The sequence below is a fragment of the Petaurus breviceps genome, unplaced genomic scaffold (genome assembly GCF_028583685.1).
Source record: "Petaurus breviceps papuanus isolate PSGF00001 unplaced genomic scaffold, PetGlider_PUasm1.0 91133, whole genome shotgun sequence".
NCBI lineage: Eukaryota > Metazoa > Chordata > Mammalia > Diprotodontia > Petauridae > Petaurus > Petaurus breviceps.
The window spans coordinates 8,254,132-8,276,753 of NW_027187419.1; the positions used below are offsets into that span (position 1 = coordinate 8,254,132).

The 22,622-nt window shown below is 37.6% G+C and overlaps 1 protein-coding gene across 1 annotated transcript in view; it reads right to left on the minus strand.

Moving 5' to 3' along the window:
• Positions 1-22,622, minus strand: part of SIK2 (salt inducible kinase 2) — a 167,180-nt gene that overhangs the window by 113,097 nt on the left and 31,461 nt on the right. The window contains exon 3 of the mRNA XM_069080260.1: positions 20,407-20,470. Within this exon, the coding sequence (XP_068936361.1) occupies positions 20,407-20,470 (64 nt within the window). The remainder of the gene's footprint in view (positions 1-20,406; positions 20,471-22,622) is intronic.

Below are 22,622 nucleotides of genomic sequence, written 5' to 3' on the forward strand. Positions count from 1 at the left end.
CAGCACTCTAACTCCATGAAAATTTCAATAGTGGCATAGATTTTTTTTTTTGTAGATTACAGTGATATCTCACATAACAACAAGAGTATCTAAATTAATTCTTTTCTCCCCCTCATTACCTCCAGCTTCTCCAAAAAAAAGGGGGAAAGAGAGGGAGTAGGAGTAAGAAAAGGTGAACCAGAGTCAAGTTAACAAGCATTAATTAAGTGCCTACTGTATGCCAGACATTGTGCTCATTTCTGGGGACATAAGCTCCCGAAGGAGTTAGCAGTCTAAAGAAGAAGAAAAAAAGAAAGTAGGTAGAAGGAGTCTGATGATTTCTCTTGAAATTTAAGAAGTTCCCTAGGGTTGAAACCAAATAGGAAAATACTCAACCTGAAAGAGGAAGAGCTAAAACAAGAGAAACAAGTGTGAACAAAGTGAAATAAAGTTAAAATGAATGCTGCCTTTGCAAGAGTGAGCTCTCTGCTTACAAGTACAGTAGGAAGGAGGTTCTCACTGGAATTATTTTTTTACTAGCCTTTTAGTAAGACAAGCAGTTCAACGGTTATAAAGACATTTGTCTCTATTTACATGAATTAACAGGAAACCCATTCATTAAATATCTATAAATAATCTACTTATATCATGAAAACTAGGCACATAACATTAATGGAAATTAATTTGATGCTTCTAAAACAGTTAAAGGTCTGGTGTGAAATCATTTCAAATGTGTTTTACACAGTATCTTGTATTACAATTCCATGGAGATTTTAGTGAAGCACAGGACAAAAGCAATGTTGAATCGACATGAATAATTTCAAGCAGCTATCATTTGCAAGACAAATCTCCCTGGCTGTATGAATACATGGCCTAAATATACAGCATAAAATATAGTGAAATATTGTGATTCAAATTCAAACTTGGCTGCTAACACCAACAAACAGGGGGATCCAAAGCTGAGTTTTATCTGAAAGAAAATAATGTATTAAGAAAAGAACTATATACAAAATTAAATCAGTGTCTAAAATTGAAGGTAATTCTCCCTTTAGAACTACAAATAAAACATGTTATAATCATTCTGAGGAACAATGTTAATTTAGAACAGATCTTACTTCTGAAAAAGAAAAATAAAACATAACCCTGAAATCTACCTTGGAGAACACGGGAAAGAAGCTTTGGTGCATCCTGTAACCTTCCCCCTTCCAGGAGGCAAGAGCTAATAACGGATCTCCCCCCCGCCTTTTTAAAAAATTGCATTTCTTTAGGTTTATTCAATTATCTCAAGTTTGGTGTTTTAAAAGTTATCAAAAAGCTTCTGGCTTGTCTAAAGCTAAATAGAACTCACCTCCCTCATAAAAGGCAGATAACTGGTTATTTTTTGATGGGCTATCTAGACAAGTTGAGGATCCTTCTCAGATTCTAAATCACAATGCTCTAGCTACAATTCCCTCCTGTTTTGTTCACAAAATCTCAACAAAATAAGGAAGTCACAGTCAAAGACCTGACTCAGAATCTACTCATGTTCAGAATTCTTTCCTACTGCCTGCCCTGAATCTGGAAGATTGAAAGCAACATTTCTCATACTGGTATAAAGCACCTAACTTGAATCGATCCTCAGTTAGCTCCAACTATCAAAATGACAAGCTGAAAGAAATGCTATCATGATCAAGAAATTCCTTAGTTAGAAATAATTTTTCTGTAACTTTCTAAGCACTTCATTTGCATTCCTCTTAACATCCTTATCATATGACAAAGTAGACTAATATAGCTGGCCCCCAAATCTTGTTCTGCATTGCCCCACCTTTTTACATTCTTCAGGCTTGAAACTGCTTTCTCCTTAACTTGGCCAATATAAATCCTGCTCTCACTTTAAAAACTTACAAAAATGCCACCTTCTCCATGAAGCCTTCCCCATTCCCCGGGCTGAAGTGATCCTCTCAATTCAAAGAAATATAGAAGACATATGAAGTGAAAAATGCAGGACCAAGAGACAATATACACAATGACTAGAATAATGTAAAATTCTTTCCTTTCATTCACAGAGAGCTAATGAAACACCCTTTTGTAGTCAGAGGACTTGGGTTCAAAACTTGCTTCTGACAACTCCCTGTATTTACCTTTGCCAAGTTTGTTAACCTCTCCAGGCCTTGGTTTTTTCATTTGTAAAATGAGAAGGCTGGCCTAATTAATCCAGCTCTACACCTATAGGCCACGATAAAATAATTCCCTTTACTTAGGATTTATTATCTAGGAGTCTAGGGATGTAGAACACTATATATGCAAATAGACATGGTCCTTGTATCAGTCAGTTTTGCTTAAATTTGTTTTTTGTTTTTTCTGATCAGCACCAAGGGTTCCATGTATGGGGAGGTCAAAAGGAAATGACTGTGGTATAAAGAAAAAAGGCAACAATAAAACTTGTTTAAAAAGTAAAATTTAAATATTCTTACTCTGTATTCTTCACTTTTCCTATTACATTCTACTTTTTTCAAACTCATATTTATTAATGAGCCTCTTATATTATGCTTTTATATCCCTACAATTGAGTTTTAAGCTCCTAGAGGCTCAGGATTCTTTGAGTTATCTCTCTGTGTTCCCAGCACCTAGAACAACAGATCATGCTTTTTTAGTAAAGAGATATTGACTTAAAATTCCTTGACTCAAATCTGTGTGTGTGTTTTATCCCTTACTAGGGTGTAAGCTAATTGAGGACTGGGGACTCAAGCTTTCTATGCCTCAGTTTCCTCATCTATAAAATGAAGGCATTAGAGTAAATGGCCTTTAAGATTCTTTCCAGCTCTATATCATTGATATTAGGATATAAAAAATGGAATATACTTTCAGGGATCATGACTTAGACCACTGAATAACCATCCAAAAGAATATCTGTAGGAGTATATTCTAACGCAACCTTCAGGTTTTCTGACTCCAAACCCAGTACCCTCTTATTTTGTACCACAGATTTCTATAGATTGATTCATACTGGGATTCTTTCCTAAGACTTTTGCAGAACTATGGGATTTTTTGGAAAGGAGGTCCATGTCCTTCATTTCTGCAGTTGGGAAAACTAAGGTCCAGAGAGATTAAACGATTTGTCCGATATTGTAGACATTGGTTTCTATAGTTCAGGTCTCATCACCATGGTTCAAGAGGTGATATCATATCCTACTGTGCTTTAAAATGATTAATAATTTGTCCAATCACATGTTGCTATTCTTTGCCTGCTACTGATAACTACAAATTATTGTAAGGAAAATACATTATAAATTGTAAAGTACTTATAAAAGTGAGTTGTTATTTAAAAGCAAAACAAAAATTTTGACCCATGACTGGAGATATCTACAAAACTAATGTCATTTACACAGTTTGCTGAACCTAATAAGGTTTCACAAAAGAAATAATGACAAATTCCACTCTACTGAAAGGTTTAATTTCATATCTGTAAGTACAGCATATGTACCTCCCATTTCTGAAGTTTTCAAACTTTAAAACAACTTTCCTCATGGACATTTTGTGTCATTTCACTTTACTTTGGAAGGCAATGTTTACCAATTCATTTGGCATAATAGATTATATTTTGATTTAAAAACCACTGTATAAGAAAAACATGTTCCTAAATCAACAAGTATAAATATCAGTTCTCTTTTGTTTCATAGAACTCTCAGTCCAGGAATATCTATTACCAAAGAGACATAGCAAACATTCTGATCTCTTGCTGTTCTGAGTATAATCATACATATTCCTGCCTAGAAGAGGTATCTCTATTCATATAATTGTGGTGGAAACAATAATATTTCATTTTTGGCAATGATCATTATCTCACTTAAACCCATCAAAATGCCACCAGTCAAATCCTAATCCTGAGAAATGTATTTACATTTGTAGGGATAAGTTATACAATTAAAGAGAGAGCTCCATGAATTAATTTGCTGTTTTCAAAAGGCTATAGATTTGATCTAGACAGACCTGGTTCTGTAGGTACAGGGAACTTCTGAGGTCAAAGTATATTGGCAACTAAACTGTAACTTCTAATCTTAGAGAGTCGGCTAGGAGCAAAAGCATACGATGCAAGACTTGGTAATCCAATCCCCCCCTGCCCCCAATTCCATGTCCAACTCTTATCCACTATTCCATAATGCCTCGGTTTAATTATTAATGTTTACCTGAAATGGTATCTATCAAATCCAAACTCTACAAGAGGAGTTCTTAACCGTTTTTTTGTTTCATAGACTCCTTTGGCAAGCTGACAAAATCTTAGGGACCACTTCTCAGAATAATATTTTTAAATGCATAATAATACACAGGATTACAAAGGAAACCAATTATATAGGAATAGTTATCAAAATGTTTTTAAAAATACATAAACCCCAGGTCAAGAACCCTGCTCTAAACGATCCTCTACCCTTGAACACCTTTGCTCCTTTGACCTATTGCCAATGACACCTTGATCTCAGAACCCACCTCTCAATTACTCTTACCATCCACCTCCTCTATTCCTACTCACATGTTACTAAATGGAACTGAAGAAAATGACAAAACTGTGCAGAGAGGGTCCACTTTCAATTTACACTAACATCTCAACTAGGCCTTCACTACAGCAAGGAAATCCTACTAAGCCTCCCTAGATGACTTCCCATCACAGCATAAGTTCCATACCTTTTCTTCTCTGAAGACTCCCTCCTCTTATTATTTATGCTGAGGACCCTCCCTCTTTTCCCTTCCTCATCTCACATCCCTCACTTTGACAGATGAGTGGAGGATGGACTGGGGTGGGGAGAGCCTTGAGGTAGGAGACCAATTAGGAGGGTACTGCAACAGTCTGGGCAAGAGGTAAAGAGAGTCTGCATCAGAATGGTGACTGTATGGGTCATATGGAAATAAGGGGATATGTGATGCTCTGAGGGCAGAAATGACAAAATTGCACAATTTATTGGTTGTATGGGGTAAGAGTGATTACCTCATCTTCCAAATGAGGCAATTGAGGTCCAGAAAGATTAAGGGACCCACCCAAGGTTAGTGGTAGTAAACAGCAGAGCCAAGATTTCACAGAATTTGGGAGTTGGAAGGATTCTCCATAACCATCTAATTCGACCCATACAAGAAAGGAATTCCCAGTATAACAGATTCAATAAGCAGTCTTCCAGTCCAAGTGAAGACCTCAAGGTAGCCTTTTCCATTTTTGGACACCTAGAATTGCTAGGAAATTTTTACACCCCAATGTTCCTAATTCTACCATAGGAGACCAACAGAACAAGACTAGTTTCTCCTTCATATCACAACTGTTCAAATAACTGAATATACCTATTGTGTCTGCCTTGAGTCTTCTCTTTTTGGGGGTAAAAATTCCATGTTCCTCCAACTAATATAAGATTTCATGTGTGCAAAATACTGTCACACTATACTGCTGAAAATGTATTATTTTTATCTACTTAATTCTGTTCATTGATCCACTTTATTTATAATTCTTGACCATTAGAAAAAGTTTAATTGACCAATGATGAGGTCTAATCAATTCTTCAAATTTATCACTCTCCTCAAACATGATTAGGATCTGGAAAGCAGGAATGCTATCTCTGATTACAATCTATACACTTCCACAATCCTATTCTGAGTGTGCTCTAAGAAATTAAAGTCAGGAGATACTGGAACCTTAAATTCAAAATCACTAGTTTTGAGGGTCAGTTTAAGACTTCAAAAGGAATTCTGATTATAGTATATATAACATCTTTGTATGTATGTGCATATATGTACATACGCAGGCTGTAATTTAATTGATGTAGAGAATTCCCAGAATGGAAACTCCCACTGATGTAGAGCTGCAAACTACCACCAATTTATAACTCTTAAAAGGCCATCTGAATACTGAGAAGTTAAGTAACTTGTTGATAGTGGCACAGCTAGGAGGTGTCAGAGGCAAGAGTGAAACCCCTCTTTCTGACTCCAAGGCTAAGCTCCCTATCCATCATGCCATGCTTCCTTTCAAAAAAGTTTATCTTACTTGCCTGTCTTCCTTAAAAAAGTGCTTTTCATTTCTCCTCAAAATTCTCCTTCTCATCTCTCTGTTGCTCAGCACCTTTACCATCTCTACTTGTGCCCAGGTCTTCCCTTTTGCTGAAAGAACTGTCATTGATCTTGCCAACCCTTCAACCTATTGTCTTGTATCCTTTCTCATTTTCACAGCCAAACTCCTAGAAAGAATGATCCATATTTTTATCTTCATTTTCTCAACCTCCTATTCCCTGCTTAACTCTGCAATTGGGCTTCTGACCACAGCACTCAACAAAACCTGCTCTCTCTAAAATGATCCACAACCTCTTAATTGCTGAATCTAATGGCCTTTTCTTAGCCTTCATTATATTTCATTCTACTTAGTCTTCATTTTCTCTATAGCTTCTGCTATCAATGACCCAGAGTTTGAGTCCTAAAAGACCCAATATGATTGCCTATGTATGCCTTTCTTGATGGTCTACCACTGATTAGAAAGGGAATATCCAAAATAGAGCAACCTGAATGGTGAATAGTCTTGAGTCCATGCCACATGAATATTAGCTTAAAGAACTGGGAACATTCAGCCTAAAGAAGACCCGGGGACTGAGTGGGGCGAGAGACCTGATAGCTGGCTTCAAATATATAAAACGAATGTCTATCATGTGGAAAAAGACCTGACATGTCTGTTTGGCCCCAAGGGCAAAACTAGGAGCAATAGATAGAAGTTAGTCAGAGGAAAGTTGAAGCTTGATGTCAGGAAAAAATGCCTAACTACAAAAGCTGACCAAAAATAGAATAGGGATGCCTTGGAAAGTGGTGGATTCCCACTCACTGGACATCTTCAAACAAAGGGTGAACAAGCCCACTTCTTAGCTATGTTGTGGTGAGGATTTTTCTGTATGGATTGGACCAGATGGTCTCTGGGATATCTTCCAGCCCTGAAACATTCTGTGACCACCTCTCCCCTCTTCTGCGTATTATCACTATTCCTTCTCAGTCTCATTGGCAGGATCATCACAGTTCTATCCTAAGCCCACTTCTCCTTTGTCTCTTCATCCTTTCTCTCAGTGATTTTATCAGCTTCTATGGGCTTAATTAACTTCCAAAATTGTATATCCAGTGCCTCTTTGGACCTCGAATCCGATATTACCAACCCATCTACCATTGATGAGTAGGTAAACCCAAGAGCCACAGGAGCAGCAGCAATATCCAGAGTAGGAGTCTAGCTTCTGGAAGATATCATTGGGGGAGTTACCTTCATGGAAAAAGGGTGAACCGATGCCACCATCATCTGATAACCAACTTCCAATCTAGCTAAAGTAGTAAGGCATCCTGAAGGGGAGACAGGAGGAGATGTGGCAGCACATGCCACGCAGGTCAAGGCCACTTCAACTACTGCCTCCCCTTGGACCGTGACAGAGACAGGCCAGGATCCTGAGCCCAAGAGCTTGGACAATTACTATGTCTCAACACCAGCAGCCCTGAGTCCAGCTTAGCCCTTGTAGAGAAGAAACCCATCCCTGCTGCCACCAACATCAAATACTGACCAAATGCCATTAATAAGTAGGTAAGCTCCGGTCCTCAGAATAGCACATGTATCATCTACTTTGCCACCTGCACTTGAAAGAACACAGGGGTTTTTTATCTTACTTGCAGTTGAAACCTCCTACGTAAGTTTCCTCCTTCTATGTGAATGTAAGCTCCTTTAGAGTAGGGACTACCTTGTTTTTTATTTGTATCTCTACTGCTCAGGGCAGTTTCACATATAGTAAGCATTTTGTAAATAGTTAAAAAAAATTATCTGATAGACATTTCCATCTGGATGTCCCACAAGCACCTTCACTGCAACATCTCAAAATTGGAATCCATTATATTTTCTAAAAAACCCATCTCTCCCCCAAATTTTCCTATTTGTTTTGATTCCAGGTTCACAACCTCATTGACACCTCCCATTTCATCATGCTCCAAATCCAATGTTGCCAAGTCTCATAGAGCCTACCTCCACAAAATCTCATATATGTAGCCCCTTCTCTCTACTCAAACAGCCTCTATCCAATAAATGCTTGCTTGCTTGCTTGTTTTCTTACCTTTGGCATGAACTACTGTAATAGTCTCATAGCTGACCCCTCTGTTTTCAGTCTCTTCTTTCTCCAGTCTATCCTCCACAAAGCTGCCCAATTGATATTCTCATAACATAAATATTACCATGCTACTACACTATTCAAGAAACCTTAGTGGCTTTCTAATGGCTCTTGAATCAAAATCCTCAACTTGGTATTTAAAACCCTGCACAATATGGCTCTCTACCATACCACTAGTCTTATTCCTTATTATTCCCATTCATGCACTCAACATTCAGGTTAAAGTAGCTTGTACAACTTCCCATATCTTGCTTCTGTCACTACATTCCATGTCCTGCTTCAGAAAAGATGGTTCTGTTTATACCTAGAATACTCCTTTCTCAATTCTACCTCAAAGATTCCATTTCCTTCTTTAAAGTAGAGGTGCCATGCACAAGGGCCTACAAACACTCCAGAATGGTCCAACAAGATTAAAATGCAATTGGAAAATATTCAACAAAATTTTTAAAAATACAATAGAACATGGATAACGTTCATGTAGTTTTCCAAGTCAATATACGGCCACCAGGGATCCTTACATATGATTCAGTGACCTGCATTTCTATCTGAGTTTGACTCCACTGCTTTAAAGTACAACATACTTGGGGCCCTTCCTAATCCTCCCAGTTGTCAGTCCTCTCTCTTTCCTGAAAGACAGTAACCCTGGACAAGTCACTTAACATTTCAGGGCTTTAGACAACTCTCTAAGATTAAATATTGCAGAAAAGGTGCTAACCTACACTGGTAAAGAGAGACTGTCTTCATCTGGAATTTTCCCTTATCAGTAAAATCACAGTCCAGTCCCTATCCCTATTCCTTTTTGTTTATCTACATAAATATTATCCACAGTAAAATGTCAGCTTCTTGTGGGCAGGGACTATTCTGCCTTTGTCTTGAACCTTTAGCTCCTAGCACAAAGTAGACTCTGAATAAATATTTGGTGAACTGAACTGGATCACAATTTCTACCTGAACCTTCTGACATCTGATAACCATTCCTTAGAATTCTAATTATTAAGGTACCACACTGACTTACAAGGTGTATAAAATTTATTTTAAACGAAGAATAATAATCTGGCCATCTATAATCATGACAGGACCCACGTAAGTAAACGAGCCTATTGGATTCTATAATTTTTTAAGTTGGGATCATATCTAATCGAGATTATTTAAACCATAAGAAGACCACTGTTTACACAGAAGAGTACTCAAAAATAACATCTAGTATCTGAAAAGTGCTTCAACAATGTAAAGTTATCGAAATTTACATTACATTCACATTGGTTATTTAGATTAAGCTAAACTATTATTGTTCTAATAGTTTAAAATGGAATCATTCTGGAGATGATGGAAAAACCTAACTGGAAAAAAATCTTTAAACTGTACATTAGTAGACTAATGTAACTTCACTGCCTGGCAGGTCCTATTACCGAGCAGCCAAGTAGCCAAAGGTATTTTAGGATCAAACAAGGCCCTTCTAAAGTTTCCAGTGCCAGCAGTTTAGTATGTTACCACTGAAGGAATGACAGGAAATGAATCAACAAACCTCAGGCACATGCTTGGCCTGGAGAGATAGTTATATCAAGGAGAAAAGATCTGAAAACAAAATCCCGGGTAATTTAATTATGGGCTGGAATCTGCTGACTGTCCCAATGGTCAAATTGCTTGAAGAGTGCCCAAACTGTCTGAACCAAGAGACCACCCTAAGATTTTTGTACCATCCACATCATGTAAGTACAGAGACAAATATAGGAAATTATTTCAACAAGTCTTGGGGTACCTCCATTGTACTTATGACCAATTTAAAAGTTTTAAAACATCACTGTCTCTAATAGTTATAAATTATATAAGGTTTTACTTGTAAAATTCATTTTCTATCAGAATATTATAGGCAGTTGGGGGAAAAGAATAAGTATTGTTTAGGCTTCAGTACCAGTACCTATCTAAAAGAGTAAATCAAATTATAACCTTGATTACATTTAAATGACTTTGTTAGATATTTTCTTCTCATTAGATTTTCATGACACTGCTCTCTCCTGGTTCTCCTTTTTCTCATCTGACTGTCCCTTCTTAGTCTCTTCTGCTGGATCTTCCTCCAGGTCACATTCACTAATTATGGCTTCCCCCAAAGCTCTGTCCAGTGCCCCCTTCTCTTCTTCATCTGGTGTTCCTTTCAGCTCCCAGATTCAATGATCATCTCTATGCAGATGATTCTCAGATTTATTTGTTGTCCTAACCTCTCTCCTGACCTCCAGTCTTGCATCCCCAGCTGCCTACTGGGCATCTCAAACTGGCTGTCCCATAGATATCTTAATGTCCAAAGACATAATTATATCCAAAAATGAACTCATTATCTTTCCCCCAAACCCTCCTCCCTTCCTCACTTCCCTTTTATTGTCAAGTGTAGCACTACTACTACCCTCACAGTCATTCAGGTTTACTACTTAGGTGTCATCCTCACTATCTCTCTCACCTCTGATAACCAAATCAGTTGCCAAGTACTGTAGTTTCCATCTTTGTAACATCTCTCCAATATATCCCCTTCTCTCCTCTGACACCGTCACCACCCTGGTACAGGATCTCATCACCTCACACCTGGACTATTGCTTTAGTCTGCTGGTTGGTGGGTCTGCCTGCCTCAAGTCTCTTCCCACTACAATCCATGCTCCACTCAACTGTTAAATTGATCTTCCTAAACTTCTGACCATGTTATGATTCCCCTTCCCCATTTAATCAACTCCAGTGATTCCCTATTGCTTCCAGGATCAAACATAAAACCCTGTTTGGTGTATAAAGTCCCTCACAACCTAGCATGCTCCTACCCTACCAGTCTTCTTGTACTTTTCACCCTTGGCCCTGTTCCCCATGTACTATTTGATTTAGTGACACTGGCCTCCTTGCTCTTTTGCTCACATATAACATTCCATCTCCTCCAACATGGAGCATTTTCACTGGCTACAGACACCCCAGTTCTGGAATTCTCTTCCTCCTCATCTTCATTGTTGAGCTTCTCTGGCTTCCTTCAAGTCTCAGCTAAAGTCCCACCTTCTGCAAGAAGCCTTTCCTTATTCCCTTTACTGTTAGTTCCTATCCTCTCATTTATAATTTATCCTGTGTCATCCTTTGCATAGATCTTTGAATAGAACTGTCTGCGTGTTGTCTCTGCACTAGATGGTGAGATCCTTGAGAACAGGGACTGTCCTTTGCCTTTCTTTATATGCCCATCATTAGCACAGTGCCTGGCACACAGTTAATAAATGCTAGTTGACTAGCTGCCTATCATGCTAGAGAAAGGCTTTTAAATATAGCAACAGACTGAGTTTGCTTAGCCTAGCTAAATATGGAGAGACCCATCACTAGTACGCTCAACATTTGGTGATGAATTATCTGGCCACTGAAATCCATGCAACAAAGAAAAATACAAAATAGTCTTTATTCTTATGGGGCCCCCTTCTGTTTTTGCAATAATGGTAGCAATGTGACAAAAAATGAAGAAGAGGTTGATAAGAATGACATAGTTTTTATACCATCTATAAAGTTTAACCAGGCTCTTGGCACTCTAAGTGTAAGATAACCAATAAATTAACAAGTGAACCTAATACTGGAGGAGCTCAATTGTATCAACCTTGTATTGTCACAAAACCAGAAAAAAAAAGTTTCAGTTAAATTGTATTCCTTGTAGGAACCTCTCTCTGCAAGAGAGAGAGAAGACAGAGAAAGAAAAAAAGAGAAAAAAAGTGGGGTGGAGTAGGAGACTTAAGGGAGCTGGCTTTAGCAATATGCCTAACAGCAACAAGACATTATGTGAGGGGATATGTCGCCATATTGTATTGCAGTGCGTCAGCGTATTTCCAAAAAAGAGCACCATGAAAATGACTGCAGCTATGCCTCAGTATTAGGTGCAGAAGATGAAGTAGGGAATTTCTAAAAAGAAGGGTAAGGCCCTCCAAATTAAATCAATATACACTTTAATACTCAGTAATTCAATGCAAAGGTAAAGATGAGTGCAAATGTTGAAAACTCATCAGAAAGCAGGAGGCAAGAAGAAAGAATGAGAGAAAACAAAGACTTATAGATTGCACAGAAGGTTCATGGCTTTATATCATGTATAGCCAAATATGGGTATCATGATAGCCAAATAAAAGTCATACAAAAATTAAGTTGATTATATTTTAAAAGACAGGAAAAGAGGGGCGGCTAGGTGGCATGGTGAGTAAAGCACCGGCCCCGGAGTCAGGAGGACCCGAGTTTGGTTCTGGCCTCAGACACTTAACACCCACATAAAAAACACTAGCCATGTAACCTTGGGCAAGTTACTTAACCCCAATTGCCCTCCAAAAGGCAAAAAAAAAAAAATAAAAGACAGGAAAAGTTTCTTTATTGATATGGGAATCACTGATCAAGCAAAGAGAAGAATTAGTAAGAAACTAGCAGTAGAGTTAGAAAATTATAAGTGATGCAATTGAATCAACTGAATCCTAAACTACTTAAACAAGTAAATAGTAATGAAATTGGATAAAAGACAACAGAAAGAGTACTGATAACAATTATAACAATTTATACAGAGTCTAAAAGATGTAAATCAAATGACATTAAACAAGAGGCCAAAGAAACCCAAGAAGGACCTTACATGGAAAACATTTGCCAAGTGCAGTGAGATTGTTCACTACTGTGTATATCTGGGGCAGACAATTCAAATAGAAAAAGTTGGACTAAGTATTCAGAAGAAAGGAGACAGGGCTGCAATGTCTTCAGCAAACTGTAAAGCTCCTTTAATGACCTCATTGAGCTTGTACCAATGTTCTACCGGTATTATACAGCTCTAAGATAGGAAATGCATACAAACTAAATAAATAAGGTCAAGAAGGAAGTACTAGTAGTTGGTGGGGGGGGGGGGGGTGTCCAGAAAAGATCTCACAGAGGAGATGCCATCTGAATTGAGATTTGAAGGAAATAAGGGATTCAAAGAGGTAGAGATGAGGAGAGGGTACAAAATAGCCTGTTCAAAAAAAGAGACAGAAATGGGAGTATGGCATGTGAGAAATAGCCAGAAAGCCAGTTTAGTTAGTGGGTAAGAGTAATATCTAAGTTAGGAAAGATAGGCTGGAGTCAGGTTGTTAAGGGTATTAAATACAAGCAGAAAAGTTTGTAAATATTAGAAATGATATGGAGCTATCAGCATTTATTGAGCAGGGGACTGACAAAGGCAGAGTTGTACTTTAGGAATATTATTCTGACGGTGGTGTAAAGGATGAAATTGAATGGGGAGAGACTAGAGGCAGGAAGGGCTACTACAGTAGTACAGGCAAGACAGGACAGCTTAACCTAAGGTGAACAGGTGAGTGGAGAGAAGAGGACAGAGGTGAGAGGTGTGCTGATAAAAGTCAACAAGGCTTAGCAACTTATATCTAAGAAGATGGAAAGTCCAACAGCATTGAGATTGTAAGCCTGCATAACTGGAAGATTAGGGGTGCCCTCACAGCAACAGGGAAATTAAAATACATTTAAGTTTTGGAGCGTGGCAGGGGAAAGATAGGAGTTCTGGACACATTGGATTTGACATGTTTATGGTAGCCCAGTTTGAAATGTCCAGTAGGTAGCTAGTGACACAGAACTAGAACTAAAGAGACTAGAGCTGGTTATTTAGATCTGAGAGTCATCTGCACAGATGTGATCATTGTTCCCTTGGGAGCTAATATGGCCACTAAGAGAAAATGTACAGAGGCAAAAAGGAAGAAAACTGAGGACAGTTTGGGGATAAACTCACAGTTAGGGGACGAGACATGAAAAATGACCCAGCAAAGGAGACAAGGAAAGAACAGTCAGATATATAGGAAGAGAACCAAAAGAGAATAATGTTATAAAAACCCAAAGAACAGAGAGTATTCAGAAGGAGAAGTTGGTCAACTCTGTTAAATGCTGCAGAAAGGTCAAGGATAAAGATTGAGGAAAAGGTGATCATTATTTGGCAATTAAAGATCACTGGTAACTTCAGAGAAGGATGTTTCATTAGAGTAATGAAGTCAGAAACTAGATTGCAAGATGTTGAGAAATATGTAAGAGAAGGCAATAAATATAGATTTTTTTATCAGCTTGTCTTTAAAGGGCAAAAAAATAAGACTATTTTAAGAATATTGCAAGATTAAGCAAGGTATATAAAAAGTAAGGGTAATGTGGAAAGAATACAAAACAAAGAAAACATATAATGGGGCGATATTAGTGACAATGTCTTCTGGATCAGTCTTAAATCAGGTCCTAAAGAAAATACATTATTTGGAATGGTATTTCAGGATGGGGAAAACACATAACCAAAGGCACAGAGGTGAGAATGAGTAGAGAATGGACAGAGGCTGGTGTAAAGAAAACTATTTATCTCAGTTTTGGAATGTCTTATTAAAATATTCTTCCCTCACAGTTTCAACAATTGCCTTTATATAGGACAATAAATAATAATAATAATTTATACTTATATAATGTTTTATGGTTTACAAAATGCTTTTCAAAAATAATCCATTGAAGCAGACAATACTAGGACTACTATTCTCATTTTACAGTTGAAGAAATTGAGGCTCAGAAAGAATAATGAATCAAAAAATCTAAAGGGAGACTTTAAAAAGGGAGACCTCATGAGGTGGCCAGGTAGCACAGTGAGTAAGAGCACCGGCCCCAGTGTCGGGATGACCTGGGGATCGAATCCCGGGCTCAGATATTTAGTACCACACCCAGAAATAACTGGCCGTGTAACCTTGAGCAAGTTACTTAACCCCAATTGCTTAAAAAAAAAAAAAGCGACCTCAGAATCCAATCATAACCAAAAATAAAAAAAATTAATTTCCTCTGTAACACTCTCAACAAGTTTGTGCCTAAAGACCTCTGGTGATGGGGATCCCACTATTTCCCTCAGCACCCTACTTTTATTTGAAGAAATTTTTCCCTACATCATACCTAAATCTGTCCCTGGAATTTCCATCCATTGCTCATAATGCAGTCCTCTGGGTCAAATAAAGCAAATCCAATCCCTCTTCTATGTAATAAGACTTCAGTTATTTGAAGACAGCTATCCCGTCCCCCACTAAACCTTCTCTTCTCTGAAAGATTTGAGGAGGTAGAACACAGGCCCCAGGCTTGTCAGTTGTGAAGAGAGCACCAGGGTCCACAGGTGAGTCTCAGGGATTCTGGGAGAGTCTGAAGGATCTGAGAAATGGGTCAGAGGTTCTGAGCCAGGCTTTCAGGAGGGGGACCAGGAGTTCTTGGAAGGTCAGCTGACTCCAGAATGCACCCTGCTCATAATCACATAGCTAGTGGCAGAGCTGGAACTCAAAACTCAGTCAGTCAACAAGCATTTATTAAGTACCTACTATGTGTCAGTCACTGAGGTAGTAATAATAATAACTAACATTTATACAGTACTCACTATGCAGTAGGCACTGTGCTACGTGATTTACAATTATTATCTCATCTAATCCTCACCACAATCCTGTGAGGCAGATGCTAATGTTATCCCCGTTTTACAGATGAAGAAAATGAGGTAAATAGAGGTTAAGTGACTTGTCCAGGGTTACATGTCTAACAAGTGTCTAAGGCTGGATTTGAACTCAGGTCTTCCTGCCTCCAGGCCTGCCACTCTATCCATTGTGCCACCTAGTTGCTTGCAAAAAAGGCAAGCACTAGAGATACAGAGAAAGGTAAAAAATGCAGTCCTTGCTCTCCAGGATCCTGACCACATTCTAACGGAGGAGACAATAAGATACAAATAATTATGACATCTAAGATGCACAGAGTGCAAATGGAAGCTAATCTCAGAGGAAAGGACTAAAAAGCAAGGAATATGGAACCTGTAAAGACTTGGCAGAAGGAGGGATGTGAGTTGAGTCTTGAAGGAAGCTAGGGAGGCCAGGAAGCCAGGGGAGGGAGGAAGAACTTCATGAGGAGCCACTTGTGAAAAGGAGCAAGGTGCAGAATCTGGGAGATGGAGGGCTGCATGCAAGCGGACCAGTGTAGCTGGATCACAGAGTTCTGTAGAAGCTAGATTATAAAAAGGCTTTAAATTCCCAATAGAGAAATTTATATTTGATCCTGGAAGTAAAACAGAAGACCATTAGAGTTTATTGAGTTGGGGGAGGGAGAGTCAACATGGTCAGACCTGTGCTTTAAGAAAATCACTTTGGCAGACAAGACTAGTGTTCTATTACATCTTGGCTACCAAATATGTATTTCTAGCACAACATTCTCTCCTAAGCTCCTATCCCTCATTTCTACTGTCCTACTGGTCATTTATACCTGGACATCTCACTGGCACCTCAAATTTAACATCTTCCCTCTAATCCACTCCTCCCCTTGATTTGATTTCCCTGTTTCTGTTAATGAGTCAATAATTCTCCCCATGGACAAGGTTCAAAACTTTAGTAAAGAGGTTTCAAGAAAGGCTAGAAAATTTATCACCTGACAGCTAACCTAGTGATTAAGGTCTCTGAATTTAGCTCAGTTTTCCTTGGAAAATGTGTATGTAGTATGGCACAAGACCCACACTCAAAGCCTTTCTGGTTTGGTAGCCCGATGAGGCTGATGCTCAGCTGGCATGGCCTGCAAATACTCAGAGTCACCTCCCTGCCATGATGGAGCTGCATGCCAAATAAAACATGCCACTTACCGTTCTTCAAATATACTTTATCCTTTCTAGCCTCTTTGCCTTTGATCATTACATTACAACCAACTACTAAAATCCTGCTTATTCTTCAAAGTCTAGTTCAAATGCTACCTTCTCTATAAAGCTTTTCCAGACTCCAAGCCCCTTCAAAAATGGTTTCTCCTTCCTAATAGTCTCATAACAGTTTACTTGTAATTCTCTTATGGCACCTATCATACTGACTTGCACTGTAGTTTCTGGCAGAGAAGATAGAACATGATCAGAGGATATCAACAGTTTTCAAAAAAGACAAACTATAAATTATCTTATGAAAAAATGCTCCAAATCATTTACCCATTCTTCCCAGGAAAGACTTTAGGAGTTGTTTTAATTTGCATTTATTTCTCTTATTAGTCATTTGAAGAATAGCAAGCTCTAAATGACTTCATGAAAATAAGTCTCAAATCACTAATAGTAAGAGAAATCATAATAAAAGAACTCCTAGATATTACTTCATATCCATCAAATTGGCAAAAATGGCAAAAGGAAGAAAATAGTCAATGTTGGAAGTATTGCAGGAAGACAGGTGTCTTAATATACTAGTGATGAAGTTGTGAATTTGTCCAATCACTCTAGAAAACAATTTGAAATTCTGTGATAACAGTGACTGAATCATTGATATTCTTTGATCCAGAAATCTCTCAATTAGATCCATACCCTACAAAAGTTGATGACAGAAAATAAAGGTGACGTATATAGCAAAATATTCACACTGACACATTTGTAATAAGAAAAAGCAGGAAATAAAGTCTGTGCCCATCACCCACAGAATGACTGAATTGTAGATAAATGTTATTGAATCTTATTGCATCATAAGTAACAAAGATTATAAAAATCTGAGAGTATGGGAAGATTTTTTGAACTGATGAAGAGTGCAGAAAGCAGAACCAGAATAAGAGTCTTACACAGTTACTACAATAATGAAAAAGAACACAATGTTAAAATTCAGTAGAATTTAGATGAAATACATTGATTAATGTTGGTTCCATATGGCTAACATGAAAACACACTTCCATTCTGTTAAGAAATGGTAAACTGTAAGAATGTAAACACGCATTGTCAGTAGTAATTACTATTGGACAATTTGGTAGCTGTTTTTTAGGGAAAAGAATTATGAAGAGAGAGAAAAAGCTTGTTTATTGAGTAGAGATTGTATCAAAACAAATAAAAACAAATTTCCAAGCATCAGTCTTACCTGTTGCCACTTGACCATCTCCATCTATCAAAATCCTACCCATTCTTCAAGCCCTGGATCAAATACCAACTTCATCTATGGCTTTTTTCCTCATCCCCTGAAGCTGGAAGAGATCTCTACAATCTCAGAAAGCACTATGTACACCTCTAAAGTTGCACTCCCCACATACCACCATAGGTAAATGTCTTAACCCCCTAACAGACTGTAAGTTCTTTTAAGAGGAGAACTGTGGTTTACTCATCTCACCTATCACAATACCTTACGTATAATAGCTCGATACTACCTGTATTTCAGTTTTATGAGAAAAGTATTTTATAAACTGTAAATAACTATATAAATGTGAGCTGTTACTTTAAAAAAGAAACAAGTATAGTTGTTGAAAGAATTAAAAAAAAATTTACATCTTTCCTGGACTGAAGAAGATAACTAAATATTTTGGGGTAAAACAAACAAACACTTATTCTCTAGGCAGCACATTTCATTGAAAAGTAAAAATAAGGAGGTACGAATGGTATAAAATCTCCAATTTAATTATGTCAACAAAAAATTGAAGATAACTTTTTTTTTCACTAATTAGGTTCATGTCATTTGTTTATAAAATGCTTCAAGTTCCCCTTTTATAAACCTGATCCTTCTTGTAGCATTGAAGTTTCACAGTCATACAAAAAATTTTACATGAAAAAAATCAGTTTTTATACATAAAAGCCCAAATTGTAATAGTGCTTAATATAAAAGAATGTAATCCAAACTCACACCAAAAGATCACATTAAGAAACATCAGTATCGGGGCAGCCAGGTAGCACAGTGAGTAAGAACACTGGCTCCAGTGTCGGGATGATCTGGGGATCAAATCCGGGCTCAGACACTTAGCACCAACCCAAAAACACCTGCCGGTGTAACCTTGAGCAAGTTACTTAACCCCAATTGCTTAGGGGCGGCCAGGTGGCTCAGCGAGTAAAAGCACCGGCTCCAGTGTCAGGATGACCTGGGGATCAAATCCGGGCTCAGACACTAAGCACTACACCCAGAAATAACTGGCCGTGTAACCTTGAGCAAGTTACTTAAACCCGATTGCTTAAATAAAAAAAAGAAACATCAATCTCTAGCACCCTATTTGCAACGTAATTACGTCTTACTTGAGATAGTTTTTTTTCTTTTTGGTGAATTCTGAGATAAAAAAAAGTCAAAAAAGTGTCTATCAAATACAAACTTGGAAGATCATACTCTCAAAGTTTAAAATACAGCAAAACAACATCTTTATTGAATCCTTTCTAATTGGTAAAAGCTTGTAAGAATATAAGATTCAAGCTATCCTATTAAATATCAGAACTTTTGTAATTTATCATTTCGTAAGAATTTGTTATGAGAAATCCTTCCATTCCATAACAAATCTAAATAAAAACTGGGTTTTTCGTCATATAATCATCACATCAGTATAATATCTGGGTAACAGGATCCCATATATAATAAATATAGTAGCTATACAGTGTTTACCGAGTGAAAGAAAAGCTATTAAGTAGCCTCAAGAAGAAAATGAACCTTATAAAAGAATAACTTCTAATGAAAGAAACAAGGGAGGGGATGAAGGCTAGATAGGATATATTTCCTGAAAGTCAGGAGATATACTCACAACCAGAGTTGAAAATTTATCATTAAACTTTTAAAAGTAAATTTTTTTTTTTTAAGCAATCAGGGTTAAGTAACTTGCTCAAGGTTACACGGCCAGTTATTTCTGGGTGTGGTGCTGAGTGTCTGAGCCCGGGATTTGATCTCCAGGTCGTCCCAACACTGGAGCCAGTGCTCTTACTCGCTGAGCCACCTGGCCGCCCCCTAAAAGTAAATTTTTAAAAACAGACCAGTAGTGTACAGAAGTAAGAGGGCAAAAAGGGCAGAGTTGACCTTCGAGTCAGAGGTGAGGATGTAAGTCTGCCTTCTAGACTTCTACCCCTTTGAACCTGTCTCCAATCTATAAAATGCACGTAAGTGCTTTGGAAGACTTTAAAGAATTATAATTATATATCTAAGCTTTTTTAAGTAAAAAATTTAGACTTTTGAATTTATTTAACCTCTAGAAAAAATATATGCAACCTAACTGTTCACTTCTCACTTCACAGACTATAAATATAACACCTGAAGTCACAATTTTTTTCTTTCACTCCTGTAGGGGTAGGAGAGAAAAATCCTCCCAACTTCATGTAAATTCAAAAACTCTTTCCAGTATTTAATGGTACAATTTCTACAACACTGACTAGTATGTGTTTTATATCCTTAAAGAAAGATTGGTGCATTTTATTGTATTCCAATTCTTTGAAAATCCATGCATATGCATGATATACAAACTAACTATTCATCAAAGAATCTGATTAACAGTATTCTAATCAAACAATATAGTTCAGAACACTTTTCATATAAAAAATTAAAAGGAAAGAAGCTTACCAAAAATCTCTCCATTTTTGGCATATTCAGTGACAAGGTACAACATGCTTTTGGTCTCCATCACCTAATTAATAAAGAATTCCATATTAATTTAACAGGAAAAAAATGAGGAATGACCACATCAAAGTCTTTGTGACTCCCTAATTAAAACTACCTTTTAAAAAGTTATGACTGGAAAAGCTGAGTATGATGAAGCACATGGTCATTTTGATATGTTACAATATTATGAAGAATCCACATGCCAGAAGTCCTGAATGTCTATTTTGTAGCATTCTCTTATTGACTTAATGAGAAAAGGCATATGCACCGCGGTTCTGGAACAACCTATTGTCTCTGTTGTTTTTCCAACAAATGCCATCATGGTGAATACCAAGGGAAAAGTAGAAGAAAACAGTACAATGGTTAGTCTAGCTAGGGAGGAAAGGGTTTCATTTTTGTCTTGGTATCCTGAGTGCCTAGAAAAGAGCTTAACACACAGTAGGCATTTGATAAATGCCCACCGATGGATTAGCGTGTTGTGATACCGATTTTATATAGCTGCCCAGTATGTAATTTCAGAAGACCACCCTGAAGCTTCTTCTCTGTAGTCCTGCTGCTTGTGTTTCTATAACAATTATTTTACCTTCATTTAGAAAAGTAATACTATTAAAAGTTGGCTTCTGGAGCTATGCCTATTTAGAAAGATGATTTGTATGTATTCATGATGTAAAATACATGCTGTTTACCCTATGCATTCTTTTATTATGCTTATTACAAAGACTACAACTTTGCTGCTATTGGCTGAAAGGCAGAAAATTATTTTTCCCGTAAAATGTAAGTCACTTTGGCCTAGTCCTCTAAGAATCGTACTAAAACAATGCAAGAGTTACAAACAATTTGGGCCTAAACAAGTCAGACACTAACAACACTGTAACTTCTCTAGTTCAACTAAGATAAAATTATATGTGTGACTCACTGGTAATGTCTGCCCTTACTTTTGGCCTTTAGTTTCACCACAATCTTGAAAGTATTTGAATAGTTGTTTGTAATTATCTTCTTTAAAAATAGCCTAAGAAAAGCAATACTGCAGGAAGGTAATGCAGGCAGTTCCAATTTATGAAAGGACTGCATTTTCTAAATGCTCATTCATAAATTCGTTGTTTGGTCCTTGCAACACATTTTCCCAAAGAACAGTGCCCTAAGAGTTGCTAGTTTCAGGCCTTCCCACAAAAACTTAATTCATAATGTACCTGAAGTATAGTACTGTATCCTATAAACCCTTCACACTATGTATAATAAAGTTGACAGGAGGAAATATATTTAGAGTACCAAGTTGGGATGCCAGGAACACACCTACATATACACTACACTATGCTTAATCAAATCCCAACAAGAAGATTGTAACTTTCAAAACCCTAGGTCACACATGGTTTCCATGATTTGAGGCAGCAGCAAGAACATGAGGAGAGGAAAGAATGGAAGGGATGGTGAGAGGTGGTAGGCAAAGTGCCCCAAGGACACTTTTCACTTGGGATGGATTCCCTTTCACTTTATTTATTTATTTTTTTTCCGAAGGCCAGGAGGTTGGACCAGCTGCTTCAGACCAAGTTCCCTCTGCTCCCCTGGCTCAACAAGAAAAATAATCATTTTTCTTTCTAGGTCTTCCTGCTCTGAAAGCAAGCACTAACACTTTTAAAGATTCTAAGAGTTTTTATTGCCAGAAAATGCAAAAACACTAGGTAAAAAGACTCCTTCTCCCTTTATCCTTCTTTGTTCTCTTCTACCTATTTCCTATAGATAAAAAGAATCAAAGAGTTGGAAGGGACCTCAGAAAGCCATCTAATCCAATACATATCTGAAAAAGAATCTTGATCACATCATATCCAACAAGTGATCAACCAATTCCACAAAGAATTCTAACAAAGGAGTAAACTCACCACTTCCTGAGGCAGTCCATTCCATTTCTGAATGGAAATTTTTTGGACATCAAATTTAAGTTTTCCCTTTGCAATTTTTCCCCGTTGCTACTAACTCTAACCCCTAGAGTCAAATATAACAAGTCTATTCACTCTTCATACAATATCCCTTCAAATACTTCAAGATATCTTTATCTTCAAGTGATGTCACAACACTTCATATCCTCCCTGGGTCTTCCCTTCTCCAGGCCACACAACCCTATACATTTCCTTCAGCTGATCCTCACTTAGCATGAGTTGTGGCCCTTCACCATTCCAACT